The sequence below is a fragment of the Pan troglodytes genome, chromosome 1 (assembly GCF_028858775.2).
Source record: "Pan troglodytes isolate AG18354 chromosome 1, NHGRI_mPanTro3-v2.0_pri, whole genome shotgun sequence".
Classification (NCBI taxonomy): domain Eukaryota; kingdom Metazoa; phylum Chordata; class Mammalia; order Primates; family Hominidae; genus Pan; species Pan troglodytes.
Genome location: NC_072398.2, coordinates 184,324,108 through 184,345,053, shown reverse-complemented (window position 1 = coordinate 184,345,053; position 20,946 = coordinate 184,324,108). Strand labels below are relative to the sequence as shown.

At 45.7% G+C, this 20,946-nt stretch overlaps 1 protein-coding gene across 5 annotated transcripts in view; it reads right to left on the bottom strand.

Moving 5' to 3' along the window:
* Nucleotides 1–15,811: 15,811 nt before the first annotated feature.
* ATPAF1 (ATP synthase mitochondrial F1 complex assembly factor 1) overlaps nucleotides 15,812–20,946 on the bottom strand; it is a 35,774-nt gene continuing 30,639 nt past the window's right edge. For 3 of the 5 annotated variants that reach the window (XM_016962454.4, XM_016962475.4, XM_016962481.3), the window contains one exon: nucleotides 18,109–19,040. In XM_016962454.4, coding sequence (XP_016817943.1) covers nucleotides 18,846–19,040 — 195 coding nt within the window. In that variant the 3' untranslated portion in view covers nucleotides 18,109–18,845. Of the gene's footprint in view, nucleotides 16,904–18,108; nucleotides 19,041–20,946 lie in introns of those variants that run through there. The other 2 variants (XM_016962465.4, XM_016962469.4) reach the window with 2 other exon arrangements.

Below are 20,946 nucleotides of genomic sequence, written 5' to 3'. Positions count from 1 at the left end.
GCGGAGAAAGGGGACTCCCCTCCACTCCAGTACACAGACGCACTCGCCCCCACCTTCCCGGAAAGTCCATATGGGGCTCCCAGCTTCCCCTTGGACAAAGGACTAACTGAGCTGCCCGCCCTCTCGGTGCTTCCTTGGACCTCCACCAAGGAGGCAACCTCAAGTTCCCAGGCAGTAAAATGGGAAAACGCTCGGCTTCTTCTGGAGCAGAAACAAGAGCTGCTAGATAAGGGTGGTTTCTTTGCCTTCCTAGAATCGTCTGCGTCACACTTGTCCCGGGACCCAATAAGGGATCGGGACTGTCCTATCCACTCCCGTATCCTCAGCTCCTGGCACATAGCAGGAACTCAAAACCCACTTGATGAATGAATGAATGGGTGAGTGAAGGAATAAATGAACGCCTTGGGAATCATGAGCTGAGTCCTTCACCCCTGAGGGACAAGCCCAGAAGAGCGCTCAAATCACAAACTTCATCTCCTCACCAGGGAGGGGGCCTGGCTCAGGTTGGGCTGATTCTCCTTGCTCCTTACCCAGAGTCACCCCATTTCTTATCTCCAGACCCTTATCCCAGCTGTTCCATTTTAGAATACCTTCTCTCCCTCCTTCCTTCCGACAAATCCAAACCACTCAAGATCTGATCTGCTCTCCCTACCACCTGGGTTCCTTCAGGGACAGACAGATATCCCACCAGCATTCAATGCACACCGTGGCCCCCAGGCCCAGGGACCAGTTGGCTGCTCTGTCTGGGATGGGAGGGAAGATTGGAGGCCTTCTAGGGTAGGAAGCCCAAAGCAGAGAGCTTAGCCATAGAAGCCACTCTGGAGGGGTGGGAGGTGAGTAGATGCGGGTAGGGGAGAGCTGGAGGCCAGAGGTGGGCATTTACCATGGCACACTGGACCTCCCTTGTGTCTGGACCTTCTGTTTGCTGGATGACATGAGAACACGCTAGATCCTTAACCCAGATCATATCCTTTGCAGCAACATGGGCTGGAGCTGGAGGCCATTATCCTAAGCAGACTAACACAGGAATAGAAAACCAAATACTGCATATTCTCACTTACAAGTAGGAGCTAAACAATGAGAATACATAGATACTAGGAGGGGAACAGCAGACACTGGGGCCTGCTTGGGGGTGGAGGGCGGGAGGAGGGAGGATGAGACAAAAATACCCATCACGTACTATGCTGCTTACCTCGGTGATGAAATTATCTGTACACCAAATCCCCATGACCAAGAGTTTACTTATATAACAAACCTACACATGTACCCTTGAACCTAAAATAAAAGTAAAGAAAGAATCCCAGCTCATAGAACTGTGGATGTTCTTTTGTTGAGCACCAATTTTTGCCCCAGTCTAAAGTTCTCTGTATTTTTATGTCTGACTCTTAACTCTCTGCCCTGAATCCCCTATAAACAAACACTTGCTTATGGAGCAAATTAAACTATGCTTCTTTATTTATTTGATATCCTAATCAATATCTTTTATTGAGTATAACTCTCCACTCATATCAGATCAGGGGACTGGGTGATAAAGCTGACCTGGTTGCCGACCTCAGGTGCTGACAGGTCAGTAAAGGGGACAACACACAGAGATACAGAAGGTCAGAGCTCAGTCACCCAGAAGTGAGAATGTGGTTGTGGACTGACGGACTTTGTAAGAGTCGGGGTATTTGCAGGAAGCACATGGAACACCCAGAATGGGTATGTTTAATGAAGACATTATTTACAGGTATGGTCAAGGTGTAGGGAAACCACACAGTGTATCACCAAAGGGCTCACAAGAGCAGAGGCTGTCAACCCTAGGCTGCAGGAGTGTGGGGAAGGAATGGTGAAAGTGTGAGCTATGAGGAGGGGGCTGCTGTGGCCTAAGGTGGAGGGGCATACCCAGCTCACAGCAATCATACAGGGAAGGACAGGGGGCAAGTTAAGAGGCCTCACTCTCCTCCCTCTCTCCCTCCCTCTGATCTCTGGCCAGGTTTCCCCCACTAGCTGAATCCTCCCAGAAGCTAAGAACAAGGGAACCTGTTGCTGCAGCCCATAGACGTCAGCCTCCTAGGGCGTAGAAATGGGTGGAGGGTGGAGAGCCATCTGAGGAGCCATGTGGGGTCAGGGCTGACTTCATAGGGGAAATGATTTGGAAACTGCTTGTGTTTTCCTTATCATTCAGTTCTAAATAGTTCATAAATTTCAGTGTAATTTCCTCTTTAACTCTTGAATGATTTCAAAGTATGTTTTTCAGTTTCTCAGCCTATGGGAGGTTTATGTTTTTCTTGTTGAGTTCTAATTATATTGCATTGTGGTCAGAGATCATGGTCTGGAAGATTGTTCGGAATTTGATGTGACTTCCTCTGCGGCTTTGTGCAGGGTCATTTTCTGGACCTCTGAGCTGGGTTTTATAGGATAGGCAGGAGTTTTTCAGGTGAAGAGTGAACAGCACAGAACCTTACACTGTGGGAAATAGAGATGATCCATTTTGAAGGAACATCAGAAATTCCCAGCTCATCCTCAGAGTCCCTGGGTGTCTGTGGGATGGGAGGCAGGTGGAAGGGTTGGGGGAAGCGAGAGAGCCCAGATCTCTCAACTACCTGTACCCTCTTCCTGCCCTTCTCAGTCTTGGTTAGAGAGACTAGTTCTTCTAGGAGGCTCTGCTGGGGCTGAAAAGACCCAGACCTTGGAGAACAGTGTCCTGGCTTTACCGTAATTTAGCTGTGTGGCCTTGGGATGGTTCTGCCCTCTCTGATGAGACACTGTAACCCTCCAGCACTGGAGACCTACACAAGATGGGCTCTGTTCCCTGCCACTGTGTCTTGAGTATGATAAATGGCTCCAGAAGACTTCAAACAAGGCTCATCTCTGAAGCTTGGCGTGAGCCAGTGAGGACCTAGGAGAGGACGTGCCCTTTTCCACTACTCAGCCTGGGCACATGCCCCCCTCGCAGTGGGAACTCTGAGTGGCAGCAGGGTGGTGTCTACCTGCTGTGTGCCTTTGGGAAAGCCCTTGCCCCTCTCTGGGCCTTAGTTTCTACACCTCTACCATGAAAGCATCTTCTAGCCATACGAAGTACCACTCCAAGTACCTTATCAGAACCAGCTTCCTGTGCCTTCCCGCTGTAGGCCTGTATCCAGTGACTCTACTGATACAGAGTGGCCACTTCCTGGGGACTCCCCAGCCCTTCCTATGCCAAGAAAGTTCCCCCCTCCCTCCCTGCCCCCCAGAATAAGATACTGCACCCTCAGTTCACCTTACCAGATGTCTGGCAGCTACTATAGCCTGATAGGGCCCACCCTCTACTCACTCTCTCCCAAGAAAGAGTTTCCATTTCAGCTTCTGCCCCTCCCTGCCCAGGAGGCAGGATCATCTGTCCTGGATTTTCCATCCTGGCCCATTGAGGAGAATGCCATGGGCACCCTTATGGCAGTCAGAGGAATTGAGGTTAAACTTCCTTTCACTTGAAGAAGACAAGGTTCAAGGGAAGATGGCAGGGGAAGACAAGGTTGACAAGGATATGCACTAAAATTCTGTGTGACCATGGACAAGGCACTTGTTCTCTGAGCCTATTTCACCTTCTCTAAAGTAAAGACAACAACAACAACATCTGCCCCACAGAAGAGCTGAGAGAATCCAGTGTGATAGCACTTGTAAACAGTAGAAGGCTGTGGTCAGTCTGTTTCAGGGGTGCTGCCTTCAAACACCCAGCAGGTGTTTGTGTGGAAGAGGGACTGAGCTTGTTCCAGGGTCCTGGAGAACAGTGAGCAGACACCCAGGACAATATGAAGGGGCGCTTGGCACATCAGAGCTGTCCAACCATGCAGCCGGGATGGCTGTGCTGTTCTCTCAGGAGGGAGTGGGGCAAGCAGAAGTTACCAGCCCTGGGTGACATGGACTTCAGAGGGTTTCAGTCCCTCCAGAGACGGGGAGGGCCCTCTTGCCTCTAAGAACCTCAGGCTCCAGTGTTCTCTGCTCCAAGCTCCTCCTCCTTCCCAGCCATCTCCCCTTAAGGTAGAGGCATTCCTCTCATCTCTTCCATCTTGGGAAGGAGACCTCTGGAGGCTGGGTGGAAGCCTGGTGTGTATAAGTGCCTGAAGACAATTTCACAGCCCTCAGACCTCACCTTCAACATGGCCCCAGTAGGCATTGTCACCTCCAACCACTTGGGTTAGTTCCTAGCCTGGGGTGCCCCACGAATGGAGGTGATAGTTGTGGGGGAGGGGTGGTTTCACCAGTGTTCCAGGCTCAGCTTTCCATGGAACCCACTATGAAGGCTGCCCAGGAAATTCTGTCCAACCCTAGCCCCTTCTCTGCTGCTGGGGTGCCTCCATTTCAGCCTCTGGGGCTGCCTGCCTGGAGCAACCCCCACTTAGTTCAAAGCTTTTCTATAGAAAGCCCTCAGATTGCCCCAGTCTGGATGCACCCTTCTCCTTCTTCCACAGCACAGCATCCTTTCTCCAAGTGTGTTCAGTAACACCTGCCTCCCTGCCTCAGAGTTGCCAGCAGGGATGGGGGTTTCTTATGGTCCCCAGAGAGCTGGGTGTTATCTTTTAGCAATAATGGTAGTAAATTATGGCTGGGCGCAGTGACTCATGCCTGTAATCCCAGCACTTTGGGAGGCCAAGGCAGGCGAATCATAAGAGGTCAGGAGTTTGAGACCAGCTTGGCCAACATGGCAAAACCCTGCCTCTACTAAAAACACAAAAATTAGCCGGGCATGGTGGCTTGCACCTGTAATCCCAGCTACTCAGGAGGCTGAGGCAGGAGAATCGCTTGAACCCAGGAGGCAGATGTTGCAGTGAGCCGTGATCCAGCTTGAGTGATACAGCGAGACTCTGTCTCAAAAAGAAAAAAAATAAAATGATGGTAGTAAATTATGATTTCAACTATTATGGTGGTGTGAAAACACATCAATTTCTTCTATTTGTTCATTCATTCTTACATTCCACAAGTATTTACTGAGGGCCCGTTAGATGTCAGGCACTGTATGTTGGCCAGTTGCAGACCTTCCCCTTGCTTTGTGGGTGGTGACAAAGGCCTCGGTCTTCTAAGGAACTTCCACTGGGCCCACGAGTCCCACTGGCTACAGAGGAATATTATTGAACAACAGGTCAGGGAGGAGTGGCTTGTAAAAGGGAAAGGTTCTTGGATATCATTTAGTCTAATCTCCTCGAAGTATGTGGAAAACTCAGACATAGGGAGAGAAAGAGATCAGCCCAATGATGAATCATGACAATAAAAACCATTCAGTGAACCTTACGTATGCCTCTCCCTGAGAGGCATATTCTCATTTCTTCTTCTCAGCAACCCTGGGAGAGAGGGAGGTTTATCTTTCTAGAGCTTTTAAGTTGTTCTTCCCTTCAGAGAGGGACGGAGGGGCTGGAAAGAAAGTTCCACTAAGTAGGGAGAAGGGATTGGCCATGTTTAGATGACGTTCCAAACTCTACACTGCAGCTCTCTTTGGGTCCCATCTTGGCTTCATGTCCAGGAGATGGGAGAGCTGTGTCTGCTGCAGCGGGAAGCAGCAATTCAGTGGGTGGAGTCCACTTCTTGTTGGAGACTCATGCTGCACCCCGTAGAGTCTGGATTCCACACAAGTACAGCTTGTGACTTCCTGCAGAATGTCATCAAATTGCATTTGGGGCCTTTTCAAGAAGTAGCTGTAGGAGCTCCGCTTTGCCTAAGGCTAAGCAGACTAAGGGTATGCTCTTGGCTTTCCCAGGAAGTTTTCCTAAATTACACCAGCTGCCTGGAACCAACCCTCCTCAGGGGGGAGCCCTTGACACAAAAAGTTCTCAGTGGTTTGCAGATGCGCTCCTTGGTTAAGCCCATGGAGGTTGTGTCTTCCCTTTTGGACTACAAGCCCTTAGAATTGGGTTTTTATTTATTTTGCCTCCTCCCATGTTACCTTGTAGCAGCAACTGACAGTTGTAAGGAATGTTCTGGTTTACAAAGTGCTTTTACTACTCTTTTTTTTTTTTTTTGAGATGGAGTCTCACTCTGTCACCTAGGCTGGAGTACAATGGCGTGATCTCGGCTTACTGCAACCTCCGCCTCCCAGGTTCAAGTGATTCTCCTTCCTCAGCCTCCTGAGTAGCTGGGATTACAGGCACACACCATCATGCCCAGCTAATTTTTGTAGAGACAGGGTTTCGCCATTGTTGGCCAGGCTGGTCTTGAACTCCTGACCTCAGGTGATCTTTCCGCCTCAGCCTCCCAAAGTGCTGGGATTACATGCGTGAGCCACCGTGCCCGGCCTACTCTGGTCATTTTTGAGTCCTGTAACAACCTTGGAATGTGAGTATTGGCTCCAAAAGGTGAAATGACTTGGCCAAGAAGCACAGCTTGAAATGGCAGAGCAGGGCCGGGTGGGGTGGCTCATGCCTGTAATCCTAGCACTTTGGGAGGCTGAGGTGGCAGATTGCTTGAGCTCAGGAGTTAGAGACCAGCCTGGGCAACATGGCGAAACCCCATCTCTACTAAGAAAATACAAAAATTAGCCAGGTGCGGTGGTGCGTGCCCATGGTCTCAGCTATTCAGGAGGCTGAGGCAGGAGGATTGTTTGAGCCTGGGAGGCGGAGGTTGCAGTGAGCCAAGACTGCTCCAAAGCACTCTAGCCTAGGTGACAGAACAAGACTTTTGTCTTTAAAAAGCAAGCAAGCAAGCAAGCAAGCAAGCAAGCAAGCAAGCAGAGCTGAGACTCAAAAACAGGTCTCCCAGCTCCAGTCACAGGGTCTATCCTTCTGCCTGACACTGCCTGAGCACTTAGCAAATATACTGTTAGTAAGTTAGGCAAAGAACAAGTCAGTTTGAATTGGGGCTAGACACTTTCTAAAAAATGCTCTCCTGGGAAAGTAGATGATAATGAAGACATCTGTGCCTGGATCCATGTTAAAGCAATTGGCAGCATTAAGTACATCGACCATCCTCAGTAACCTTGACACCACCTTAGACTTCTCACTCACTCTTTTGATACCCTTGCAAAATCTGCTGGGGCAGGTCATATTCCACACATTCTACAGATAGCACCCAAGGGAGGAAGTCACTTAGTGTGAGCTGAGGGTTAAAAAATAGATAAGAAGGAGGCCAAGTACAGACAGAAGAAAGGGGTTTAGGAAACAGAAGGCTGTCTGAAGGTCACTTGGCTTCTAGAGTGCAGAGTTGCCTGCCTCTGGGAAGAGGGCATGAGGTAGACCATCACTGAGAGACCCAAGCTTCCCTGACCTTGAGAACAATTCCCTCTCCACAGGGGTGCCCAGCGGACACAGTGCAGGATGCTGGCTCTGAGACAAACTGAGAAGGGTGAGAAAGTTCCAGCAATCAATCCCAGCTCCAATGGGGTGTGAGTTTCCCAACTGAGCTCTGTAGCTGAGTTCCCATCAATCCCTCATTCCCCTCAACCTCCCTCCCCTGCCACTGCTGCCTGCCTGGCTTTCCATATATCATCCCCCTCTGCTCACTCACCACAGGCGAGTACAAAATGCACGCAGGATGGATGGAGAGCTTCAGTCTGTGCAGGCAACACACAATTCTCTATGCAGCTGCAGGGGCCAGGCACAGATAATCCAGCGCAACAGATAATCCAGCATTTGTTTCCAGGGGTCATGAGCCAGGGAAATTCTCAGCTTTCAACATCAAACAAGGAAAACATCTGAAGTCCAGGCATCTGGGAAGGCTTTCCTTTCTTGCCCCATAGAGGTCTTACCTAATGGCATGCTGGGAACAGCTAGTCTCATCCAAGGAATCTTTACTAGAGGCAGACAATAATAAAAATCCTTGTCTTTTTCAGATATTTTCCAGTTGGGTTGCCTTGGACTGAAGTGCAAAGAAAATTTGGAACAAAGAGATAGAAGGAATGCTGCTACTGATACCCTGTGTGACCTTGGGGAAGTCACTTCACCTGGGTTGGAGCCTTTTTCCTCAGGTGCAAAGTAAAAGTAAAAACTTATTGCAGGGGCTCCCAAATCAGGCTGAGTTTCAGAATTACCTGGAGAGTTAAAGAAAAGAAAAATATTAAGTTGGTGGAAAAGTAATTGCATTTTTGACATAAATGGCAAAAACTGTAATTACTTTTGCACCAGCCTAATAGTTTCTCAGGCCCCACCCCAGGCCAACAGAATCTATATCTCAATGGTGAAGCTCAAGAATGGACAGCTCTGACAAGTGCATCAGGTGTTTCTGATGCCCAGTCGGGTAGGAAAATGACAAGGTTAGATGGATTTGGTCTCTTTAAACAGTTATGTTTAATGAGTTGCCAAGGAACTAAATACATATACATCTGTAACCAGGAATAACTTTGTCTCAGATAAGCCATCTACGAATAATCAGGCAGGCCTGCACCTTGGCCCAAAACTCCAGACGTTACCTGGTTTCCGACCTAGATGTTAGCTGCCAGGCTTTGGGTCTGCCTGCTCACCTGCCCACCTCCCAGATTCCTGATGCCTGTCCCCTGGTCTGGTATGATTACACTGCTCAAGCCTCTCTAAATTCCCGGAAGAGATTTTCTGAAAACAAAACATGGTGTAGAAAAATAGTACAAAAGAAACATGTTCTAGAAATGAAAGGTCTACGTTCTAGGAGAAGATTTATGTTCCAGAAACAGAAATTCCTCCTCCTCTGTATAGATGTGCATCTTGAAAAGGTACTTAACCAGCTACTGTTTTGCACTTTCATTATAGTGCTAAGCACTCTGTGTTTGCTACATCATTTAATCCTTTCTTATATTTTGAGATAGGGCCATTATTATTTTATTTACAGATGAGAACACAAAGGCTCAGAGAGATTGAATAACTTGTCTAAGGCCAGACAGTGAACGAAAGGCAGAACTGGGATTCTAATTTAGTCCTGACTCTTCACATCTATGATGGTGTTTCCCCAGTGTCCTCATCTATAAAACAGGAATAATATTGGCCGGGTGTGGTGGCTCATGCCTGTAATCCCAGCACTTTGGGAGGCCGGGGCGGGCTGATCACCAGAGGTCAGGAGTTTGAGACCAGCCTGGCCAACATGGCGAAACCCCATCTCTACTAAAAATACAAAAAGTTAGCTGGGCGTGGTGGCACACACCTGTAGTCCCAGCTACTCTGGAGGCCGAGGCAGGAGAATCCCTTGAACCAGGAGGCGGAGGTTGCAGTGAGCTGAGATCGCGCCACTGCACTCCAGCTTGGGCAACAAGAGTGAGACTCTGTCCAAAAAAAAAAAAAAAGAGAAAGAAAAGAAAAAAAGGAATAATATTACTTTTTAAGGTATTGCTCAAAGATCAAATGAAAGAAACTTAGGCATCTCAGGGAGTCTTTTGGGGGTCACACAACAAGTGAGATTCAGCAAAATACCTCTCTGCTCCCTCTCTTCCCCTGCAAAATTAGTGCCAAAATGTAAGATATGTCTGCTACTTCTTACCTGACCAGAGGCAAGGTCAAAATGGGAGATTGAATGTGGGTTGAAGAAATGAGAGTGCAAGACGGGGATCCATACCATATTGTGAGTGTGGGAACAATAGCAGTAACAAACATGATGTGGGGTCACAGTGGACCACATATCAAGCAGGACCCAGTAGTGATTGTTTCAAACCATGGCAAATATTTTTTGGGTAAATGAAGATCTTGAGAGGATACCACTAAGCTATGGTTACTGCCATGGCAGATGTAGAAGGGGACCAAGGTAACGTGAATATCACATCTGTTAGGAGGGACATGGGTTCTGGGCAATACAGTGAAGATTCAAGTCCAGATGTGATGGGAGCACTGGACTGAAACCAGCCAGATGAAATGGGGCTATGTGTGGCGGTCCAAAGGACTAAAGTTCTAGGCAGGAAAAGCAATGTTTGACAACAGATTATGGGAAGATAGCAAGGTGGGAGTAAGGACGAGGGCCAGGAAAGGTGGAGTCAGTGAGATGACTTTAGTAAGTGGCTATGGGGGGAAATGACTTCCAGGTGGGCCATGCCAACTCCCAAGGGATGGCCACCCAGAATCCACTCTGATTACCCCACAAGGGCATCTTGGGCTCAACTCCAGGCCCCAACTGTGAGGCAGACACTGGTGACACTGGCTAGTCTGTCCAGATGCAGGTGAGCCAGAGGGTGAGGGGCTGGGGTTTTGGGTAATATAACTAAAGACAGACGGTTCTGCTGAAGAGATGCCAAAGCAACTTGAAGGTTATCTTTGCTTATCAGCAGGAGAGGTGGTTAGGTAGAAAAGTGAAGACTGTCCTGGGAGTTTCCATCTACAGCAGGCAGAAGGAGGTGAGGGTAGTGAGAAGAGGCCAGATTTTGGCTAGGGGTGGGGAAGAACTGGCTCACCCAGAGCTGCCTCAGCATGGTGCAGGTCAGTTAGCAGGTAGAGAGTTCCCAGTCCCCAGGAAGATTTTAAACAGTTGTCCAATGGCTTAGTGGTGCTGTAGGGAGGCCTACAATGGTGGGCGGGAGAATTAGACTAGACCAGGTTTTTTTTTTTCAGTCTTTCTTGAAAACTGTTTTTTCAGATGACAGCTTATGAGAAGCCCAGTAAATAAAACACAGATTCTCTGGTTGAGTTGGGGGTCAGAATCCCAAGGTCCCCATCTCTGGACTTTGGGGATTTCTTGAAGCACAGTTTGAAAACTGGTGACTGGATAGTCTGTAAGGTCTTTTTTTTTTTTTTTTTGAGATGGAGTCTTGCTCTGTCGCCAGGCTTTGGCTCACTGCAACCTCCGACTCCCTGGCTCAAGCTAGTCTCCTGCCTCAGCCTCTCGAGTAGCTGGGATTATAGGCATGTGCCACCATGCCCAGCTAATTTTTGTATTTTTAGTAGAGACAGGGTTTCACCATGTTGGCCAGGATGGTCTTGATCGCCTGACCTTGAGATCTGCCCACCTTGGCCTCCCAAAGTGCTGGGATTACAGCTGTGAGCCACTGCTCTCGGCCGCCCACCCCCCACCCTTTTTTTTTTTTGAGACCGAGTCTCACTCTGTTGCCCAGGCTGGAGTGCAGTGGCGCGATCTTGGCTCACTGCAACCTCTGCCTCCCGGGTTCAAGCAGTTCTCCTGCCTCAGCCTCCTGCGTAGCTGGGATTACAGGCCCCTGTCACCATGCCTGGCTAATTTTTGTATTTTTAGTAGAGATGGGGTTTCACCATGTTGGCCACGCTGGTCTCGAACTCCTGACTTCAGGTGATCTGCCCGCCTTGTGCTAGAATTACAGGCATGAGCCACCGTGCCCAGCCTGTAAGGTCTTTTTTTTTTTTTTGGAGACGAGTCTCGCTTTATCCCCCAGGTTGGAGTGCAGTGGTGCAATCTCCGCTCACTGCAAGCTCCACCTCCTGGGTTCATGCCATTCTCCTGCCTCAGCCTCCTGAGTAGCTGGGACTACAGGTGCCTGCCACCACACCTGGCTAATTTTTTGTATTTTTAGTAGAGACGGGGTTTCACCATGTTAGCCAGGATGGTCTTGATCTCCTGACCTCGTGATCTGCCTGCCTCGGCCTCCCAAAGTGCTGGGATTACAGGCGTGAGCCACCAACCCAACCAGGTCTTTTTTAACGTTAAAGTTTGGCAAGGCAAGACAAGAACTTGAAAGTGCCAGCCTCGTACTTAAAATAATTGTTTTGCTCCAAAAGTTTGTTCACATCATCATCTCTCAGTTCTTTCTGCTTACAAACCCTGGACCTGACTGCCTTCTCTGTTGGTCCCTTGGCTTGGTTTTCCATATGTAGCCTCTGCAATAAGAGCAAGCAAAATGACCACTGTCTTGGGCTGGGACATAACCACAATGTGTTTGCCAGAGCTGGATCTCACTGTGCAAGCAATGTTTGTAGGCTCAGGTGGTCTGAGTTTAGTGGTCACTCAAACGGAGTTTGTTCAGCATCCACAGAGTATCTTATCCCTCTCTGCTGGGTTTCGTGCTGGACACTTGGAATATAATGTCCAGTAAGATATGATCCCAGTCTCCAAGGGCTATTCATTCTGGTGGGGAAGCCAGCCTTGCAGGGGGGCCATGTGGAGGGGAATAGGTCTCAGGGAAGGCTTCTCATAGGGATACTACAGTGAAGCTTTGAATTAACTTAAGGAGGAATGGGCATTTGAAGCAGGCAAATGTATTAGAAAAGAGCAGAACAGAGGTAGGAAGAGCACAATGTGTTTAGGGAACTGCAAGTTATCCAGAATGGCTGGAACCAAAGGAGTAGGTAGGAGAGGCACAAAATGAGCCTGGAAAAGACACCATGCACTGGATCCTGAAGCTCCTGTGAGCTGATCTAAAAGGACTTTGTCCAGAAAGCCCTAGGGAACCTGTAATGAATTCGTAAGTGGTTTGAACCAATTTTTCTTGTAGATATTCCAGTTCCTAAAGCCTGAAGAGCGTAGAAGTAGCCCTGTTCAAGTGAATGTGAAGAATGAGCCTGCTCAGTGGACATTACAAATGATCCTATTAAGTGTGGAGCATGGACACACTTATTATTATTCCTGGGTTGGCTCCTGATGCAGACAGCAACCTTGAAGTCATCTCTTCCCTTTCTGTGCTCCTACTCTCCCTTTTAGCAGAACAAGGATAAAGATGTTGTTATCAACCTGTCACATCAGAAGAATTGACAAGACCAAAGTTCTCCAAAGGAAGTCCTCCCTAGTTAGAACATGATGTCTTGCAAAATTGTCTGGAGGAATCAGAGGTATATAATGCATGCATTTTGTTCTTTAGTTACCAGCAAGAAAATTGGGAGACATGTTTCTCAGGGCTGGTTCCAGAGCCAACCATGACTTACTTTTTTTTTTTTTTTTGAGACAGGGTCTCATTCTGTCACCCAGGCTGGAGTGCAGTGGCACAATCTGGGCTCACGGCAACCTCCACCTCCCAGGTTCAAGTGATTCTCATACCTCAGCCTGAGTAGCTGGGATTACAGGTGTGTGCCACCACATCCAGCTAATTTTTGTATTTTTAGTAGAGAGGGGGTTTCGTTATGTTGAGCAGGCTGGTCTCTAACTCCTGGTCTCAAGCGATCGGCCCACCTTGGCCTCCCAAAGTGTTGGGATTACAGGCATGAGCCACTGTGCCTGGCTGGTTGCTCTCTTTTCTGAGCTGGAGTTGGGGCATGAGGGTACAAGGAGAGAGCAGCACATGTCACTGACCAGCAGGTTCCTGCCAACCTCATAGGGTTGGTAGGATTGAGATAATCCATGTAAGGGCTTAGCACAGTGCCTGGTATATGGTTAGCCCTTAGTAAATGTTAGTGGTTATTGTTAATGTGTATATAGTCAAGTGTTGCTTAACAATGGAGACTACATTGAGAAATGTATCATTAGGTGATTTGGTTGTTGTGCAAACATCATAGGATGTATTTATACAAACCTAGATGGCATATAGCCTATTGCTCCTAGGCTGCAAACCTGTACAGCATGTTACCGTGCTGAATACTGTGGACACTGTAATATAAGGGTAAATACTTATCTATCATATCTAAACATAGAAAAGGTACAGTAAAAATACAGTATAAGATAAAAAATGATATTGCTGTATAGGACACTTACAATGAATGGAGCCTGCAGGACTGGAAGTTGTTCTGGATGAGTCAGTGAGTGAGTTCTGAGTGAATATGAAGACTGAGGAGGACATTACTGTACACTACAGTAGGCTTTATAAACACTGTACACTAAATTTATAAAAATATTTTTCTTTTTTCAATAACCTTAGCTTACTATAACTTTTTAACTTTATAAACTTTTTAATTTTTAAAACTTTTTGACTATTTTATAATTACACTTAGCTTAAAACACACTGTATAGCTGTATAAAATATTTTCTATCTTCATTCTGTAAGCTTTTTTCTTTAAAAAATTTTATTTTTTACTTTTTAAACGTTTTGGTTAAAAGACACAAACATGTACATTAGCCTAGGCCTACACAGGGTCAGGATCATCAACATTACTGACTTCCACCTGCACATCTTGTCCCACTGGAAGGTCTTCAGGGGCAATAACACACATGGAGCTGTCCTCTCCTATAAGAACAATGCCCTCTTCTGGAACAACTCCTGAGAGACCTGCCTGAGGCTGTTTTACAATTGACTTAGTGTTTTTTATACGTAGAAGGAGCACACTCTAAATAATACAGTAAATACATAAACCAGTAATAGTCATTTACTATCAAGCATTATGTACTGTACATAGTTTTATGCACTATACCTTTTTATTTTTTGAGATAGGGTCTTGCTCTGTGGCCCAGGCCGGAGTGCAGTAGTGTGATCCCAGCTCACTATAGCCTCAACCTCCCGGGCTCAAGTGATCCTCCCACCTTAGCCTCCTGAGTAGCTGGGACTACAGGCGTGCACCAGCACGCTCAGTTAATTTTTAAATTTTTTTTGTAGAGACAAGGTCTCGCTATGCTGTCCAGGCTGGTTTTGAACTTCTAAACTCAAGGGATCCACCTGCCTCGGCCTTCCAAAGTGCTGGGATTACAGGCGTGAGCCACCGTACCCGGCCCCTATACACTATACTTTTATACCCTATACCCCTATACACTATGCTGGTGTAGTAGATTTACACCAGCATCACCACAAACACATAATGCATTGTGCTGTAACATTACCACAGCTATGATGTCACTAGGCAATAGGAATTTTTCAGCTCCATTATAATCTTATGGGACCACAGTTGCATATGCAATCTAACGTGACCAAAACATTGTTATGTAGTACGTGACTGTAGCTTGGGAGGCCAGCACTGAACCCACAGTACCTCTTGTCTATTGCAAGAAACATATAGCCTTTGAGACTTTAACACTGTCTACCTGTTATTCCCCATTAAGCCATAAGTGCTTCATGGGTGGGTACCAGAGTCTGGCAAGCTTTGCATCCTCCATAGCATGCGGGGGGAGTTCCTTAACTCTCTTTGCCCCTTCTGAGACGGCATTGATCAGTTTGTCTTGTATTGTAATCATTCATGTCAGGTCATGCTGCTGAACTGTAGGCTCCTAAAGGGTAGATACTGAATCTTTATATTTGTCCAGAAACAAGCATTCCTAGCTTGGCTCTGCTCCAGGGCGTTAACACTTGCTGTTCTCTTTACCTGGTTCTCTTTCCCCAGCTCATGTATCAGCTGCCACTGCTGCAGAGATGCCTCTCCTGACCATTAAGTTATTGCCTCCACTCCATAGTCTAAAATATTATTTTTAAATTTTCATAGCACTACCAGTATGTAAAATAATTTTATTGATTTACTTGTCTTCTTTACAAGAATATAAACTACATGAGAACAGGAGCCTTATTTGCCATGTTCATTGCTATATTATCCAGTTTTTTATAACAGTGCTTGGCAAAAAGGTGCTCAATAAGTGTGAATGAATGCTGACTCAATGCCAAATCAAATGACTAGGAAGTGGGCATTAGTACCTCTTCTCCAAGACTGAACAAAAGGTCAGTATGGAGAGTGCAAAGCAAAACATGTGGCTCCAGCTTCCAAACTGGTTGGAGAAGAAAGAAGTACCAGTATGAACATCCGAGAACTAGACAAAGCAAACTATAATCAGGTGTAGGTGTAAGGCACTGAATCAGAGGCAAGAGAGAAACAGGCAGTGGCTAAAACAGAGCTTGCGAGCAGGAATCATACTCTACTCATCTTTCTGTGTCCAGCACTTAATATAGTGGCTGCAGAATAGATGCTCTGTGAGCAGCTGTTAAGTTGTACTGTGTAATGGTCCACCAAGGTAATGCCACTGGATTAGGTGAGGTACAGAGACTGTGTATAACTTGGTATCTTGGTTTGCAAATATTTCTACTCAACAAATTCTCGATCTATGTGTATTAAGAGATTCTTTTAAATCTAGAGTATTTACATGCAGGTACATACACAAGACAATGTTTTGGTTGAAATCCATATTACCTATTTATTCAACAAAAAACTGAGTATCTTCTATGGTCCAGGCCATGTCCTTGGCACTGCGAACAGAGATAAGTCCTGGCCCTCAAGGAGCTCACAGTCTAGTGGGGGAAAAAAGACACAAGAATAAATAAATATAATGTATTTGGAGTTTGCAAAGGGGGCCACTATGGGAGACAAAGAACAGAAGAACCTAAATATCCTATAGTTAGCATCCACAGGAAAGAAAGACCTGGCATTGTACATTTTTGTAAAGAATAGATAAGGCAGTGGTTCTCAAAGTGTGGCTGGCTAATTACCTACATCAGAATCATTTGGAGCACATATTAACAAGTAGATTCCCAGTACCTTCTGCACATATTCTTGATTTAGTATGTGTGTGGGGGGGTGGTGTACGGTTGAGGCCTGAGAATCTGCATTTTAAAAGCACTTTAGGTGATGCTACTGCATCTTAAAGTTTCAGAACTGATGAGATAAAGTTTGTTCTTTTAACTGGAATAAAGAATGATCTACACATCTGAAATGCTAACTTGTATTAGTCTTTAATGAGGGGCAAGGGAAGTAGAGAAAAGGATGGTAGTTGATATTTTCTACTATAGTGAAGTTAATTTAATTCTCACAATAATCCTATGAGGTAGATATTATTATCCCTATTTTAGATGGAAAAAAAACCCCAAAATTAGATAGTTTAAGCAATTTGTTCAACAGTACAGAGCTAATGAATAGCAACACTAACATATGAACCCAGATTCACTTAACTCTAAAGCCTGTCCACTTTCTATAACACCATGCTAGCACCAGGGGACAAATTTACTGATTAAATGGTACAATTTTCTTTGAGTTCTTTGCCAGATCTTTCTAGGTAAATAAATATAAAGAACAGCTACGTGGTACTTTAGTCATGCCCCACATATTTATCCATGGACACATCCTACTTGGCAGTTGGGGACTGAGGACAAATCCAGGAGGAATGATTAAAACGAACGGCCACTTCTTACTCCTTTTTCCATCATTTCCTCACCCGCTGGTGGAGATGTAACAATGTACTATGTATGGCTAATAACTGGGCCCATCTGGAAAGACAAGCAAACATAACTGGATACCAATAAAAACAACCCCATCTGATGTCAAAAATTCTTGGGACCCAAAACATTCAGAAGGTCAGAAGGCATTTAATGAAAATGGCAGGGCAGATAAGACTCAAGTTTCTCAAAAGATAAACTGCCAGGACCAGAAGCAGGTCCAGAATTTACATTAGTTAACAGCTCAACCTTTAGAGAAATAGTGAAAGGATAGCAGCTTCCCCAGTTTAAAAAAATACTATCTGTCTCTCTCAATACATAGACTCAAAGGTGCAACAAAATAGACACGGCTCAGAGAATAGTGGGATGTCCACCCTATTTAAAGAGCTTAGGGACAGGCCCAACCTATAAAAATTCTTCTGGAAGGAAGAAAACACACACACACAAACTGCAAATACTGCTTAAATTCCCACTCACCACATTCAGTGTCATATAACCAGATCTTAGGCAGGAGCAGCAGAGTGGAGCATGTTAGATCAATAAAGAAATGTCAGGCCAGGCACGGTGGCTCACACCTGTAATCCCAGCACTTTGGGAGGCCAAGGTGGTGGATCACTTGAGGCCAGGAGTTCGAGACCAGCCTGGCCAACAAAGTGAAACCCTGTCTCTACAACAATACAAAAATAAGCCAGGTATGGTGGCATGCGCCTGTAATCCTAGCTCCTCAGGAGGCTGATGCAGCAGAATCACTTGAACCAGGGAGGTAGAGGTTGCAGCGAGCTGAGATCATGCTACTGTACTCCAGCCTGGGCAAGACAGAGCAAGACTTCATCTCAGGAAAAAAAGAAAGAGAAAGAAATGCCATGGTAAAGGCAGCTGACAACAATACTGGGGGCCTTGGGTTCAGAAGGCTGGTGTGTAACCACCGTCCTTTCCTATCACTGAGCTTGGAGCCACAACAGTGACACTACAAACGAAAGATGGGTTTCCAGCTCTGGAGAACAACTTTCTTATTTCTGGCATTCCAAACAATTTTTCAGTCCCAAGATGAGTTTTGATAAAATCAGCCCATAGCCCTGACACAATGGACAGTACATAACTCAGATTTCATTATTTTGTATAACAAACATTGTAAGCCAGACTTAAAAAAAAATTATTGCTATATTTTCCCCACATCCAATCTGGGAACATTTGCTTTCATCCACTTTTTCGTATCATGTTTAGAGTTGTTTTTAAAAAAATCATGCAAACCAGGATTAATCTTCTCCTTACAAAAGAATTTTATTTATACTGCACTGATTCATTCCTTCAAACACATAGCTTCTAACAGGTGGAGTTAGAAAAGCGGGTGCCACAAACTATGGTTTAATAGTATGCAGGCCCTGTACCTGTTTATCTAACTATACCTGAAATTTGCTGATACCCCAAGCCAGCTACTTACACTAAAGGCATCTCTGGGGGGCATCATCTAGATGAAGTCTTTAACCTGATGGGAATATCTGGTTATTCTACAGTTTAAACAGGATGTTTGGCTTATGCTTTTGTTCAGCTGACTGGTGCATGGGAAGCATTAAAGCCCATATCTAACTACAGCAGGTCTTCAAGCTTATTATCCTGTCATGAGTTCATAAAGATGACAAACTCATCATTTGGGAGCTATAAGGTCAAAGTGGCCAGAATGCAACTGTGCTGTTACACTGTGCAAAATCAAGTCAACTGTCTTGTAGGTCCTTGGCTGTCTCTTGTTATAACCTCGAACACTTAAAAAAGGAAACCTCAAGTATGCTGAGATAATTATCAGAATGTTCAGGTACCTTTGTTCCTGAATATCAAGTAATAGGGCTCATCTCTGTGACTGCTTGCGACAAGCACATAGGGCAACTCATTACCAACTGCTCATTATAAATGCTGAGCTCTTGAGTTCCTGAGGAGGGGGTGGGCTCTAGACTATCGAGGGCTGAGTCAACTAGGTGAAGGGCCAACCTGTACAGTTCTAAGTCTTATTTTGGTTCTGGGCACATTTCAGTTCTGCTCCAAGTCCGCTTTGCTCCAATTCAGCGATGACAGACATATATTTGAACTCATTTGGTCTGAGGTTAAAGGTCTCCACTAACCCGTAGGTCTCTTTCCGATCAGTAGCGTAGAAGAGCTGAACTTGGTTGGCGATGCACTGTGCCTCAGCAACATTCTGTAAGGTAAAAAGAATAATGAGGTCCTTTCTTGCACAGGGCCACAAAGCTCTTGTCTGAATTGTGTGGTGGGTGGGGGCCCTCGCCCAGGAGTCACCACTTCCAGAAAGTTTCCTTAACTTCTTGAAGTCCCTAGTCTTGGTTAGGTGCCCCTTCTCTGTGTACCAAATCATCCTGTGCTTACCACTGTCATAGTATTTATCACACTGTATTGTATTTTTCCTTTTCTTTTTTTGTCTATTTTCCCTAGTACAAATTCCTCAAAGACATAGACCGTGGTTTGTTTTATATCTCTGCAGAGTGACATCTGGTGAATGTTTACTGAATAAATTAATGTACATGTTCACATTATTCCTCTTCATCCAGTTCCCTAATAACTGTTAAATATATTTCAAGGGGGAAATAAGACAGCAATAGTTACCCAGCTCTAAGAACCAGTTTGTGAGTGAGAACTAAGTTCTTGACTAACCAGATATACACTTGAATAAAACCTGTTATGATACTACCTTGGTCAGAAAAGTACTCCCAGAGCCAGCTGTGATGGTTTTAAAATTTGCCCACAAATTTTAAGATACTCCTCCCTTTGATGGAGCCTAATTTCCCTTTCCTTGGGTAAGGGCTATACTCAGTGACTTCCTTCTAACAAGTAGACTATGACAAAATGGTTGGGGGCATTGGTGTGAGCCTGTAGTCCCAGCTACTCAGGAGGCTGAGGTAGGAGGATTGCTTGAGCCTGTCTGGGTAATGTAGTGAGCCCCTTAAAAAAAAAAAAGACTATGAAAAAATGAAAAATGATAGAGAATGAGTTCTGCTATCAAGCCATAAAGGTTGTAACTTTTCTCTTGCTAATTTTCTTGCTCTGGGAAAAGTCAGTTGCCATGTAGTGAGGACATTCATGCAGCCCTATGGAGAAACACGACAAAGACATGAGGCCTCTGCCAAGAGCCATGTGAGTGGGGCTGGATGCAGACGCTCAAGCCCAATCAACCTTCGGATGACTATACCCCTAGATAACATCTTGACAGCAACCTTGTGAGACCCTGAACCAGAACCACTCAGCTAAGCTGCTACTACAGAAACTGCGAGGTAATAAATGTTTGTTGTTTTAAGCCACTAGGTTTTGTATAATTTGTTACGCAGCCATTTATAACTAATACATCAGCAAAGGCCCAGGGAAGAGAAGGGCAGTAGCAGAGAAATGGTGAGCAGTAGCAGAGAAATGGTGAGCAGGCCACCCTACATGACAGAGGCAGAGAAATTAGCCAGATGTGGTGGCATGAGCCTGTAGTCCTAGCTACTCGGGAGGCTGAGGCAGGAGGATCGCTTGAGACCAGGAGTTTGAGGCTGCACTGAGCTATGGTCATGCCAGCACACTCCAGCCTGGGTAACAGAGGAAGACTCTATCTCTAAAAATAAAAATTAAAAAATGACAGAGATGGGGGTTAGAACACGGGCTACACTCTCAAACTTTGCAAAAGAGTCACCTCAGACAACTCTTACTTTTGCTATACATTCTGCAGTTCTAGTCGGTCAGAGGTACTTGTCCATTATCACCATGTTCATTAGCCAAAATTAAACCCCAAAAGGTCATGGAAAATTCCCACTAAAAACTTACTGCCAAAAGTGTGCTATGTCTAGCTAGAGAATGATGAAGACGGGTTTATAAATAACATGGGCTGTGCTCCACCTCTATTCCCTCTGTGGGACTTTCAGGACATTTCTCATGAGCAGGCACTAATCTCTGAGACTGCATCTTCAATCAAAAACCTTTTCCCAAAAAGCTGGCTACTTCAAATTAATAGAATTTGAGAGCTAGAAGGGACCTCAGAGATCACCCAGTTCTCATTTAATAGGCTAGGAAACCAAGGCAGATGAGGTTCAGGGATGGGCTCAAGGTCAAGTGGC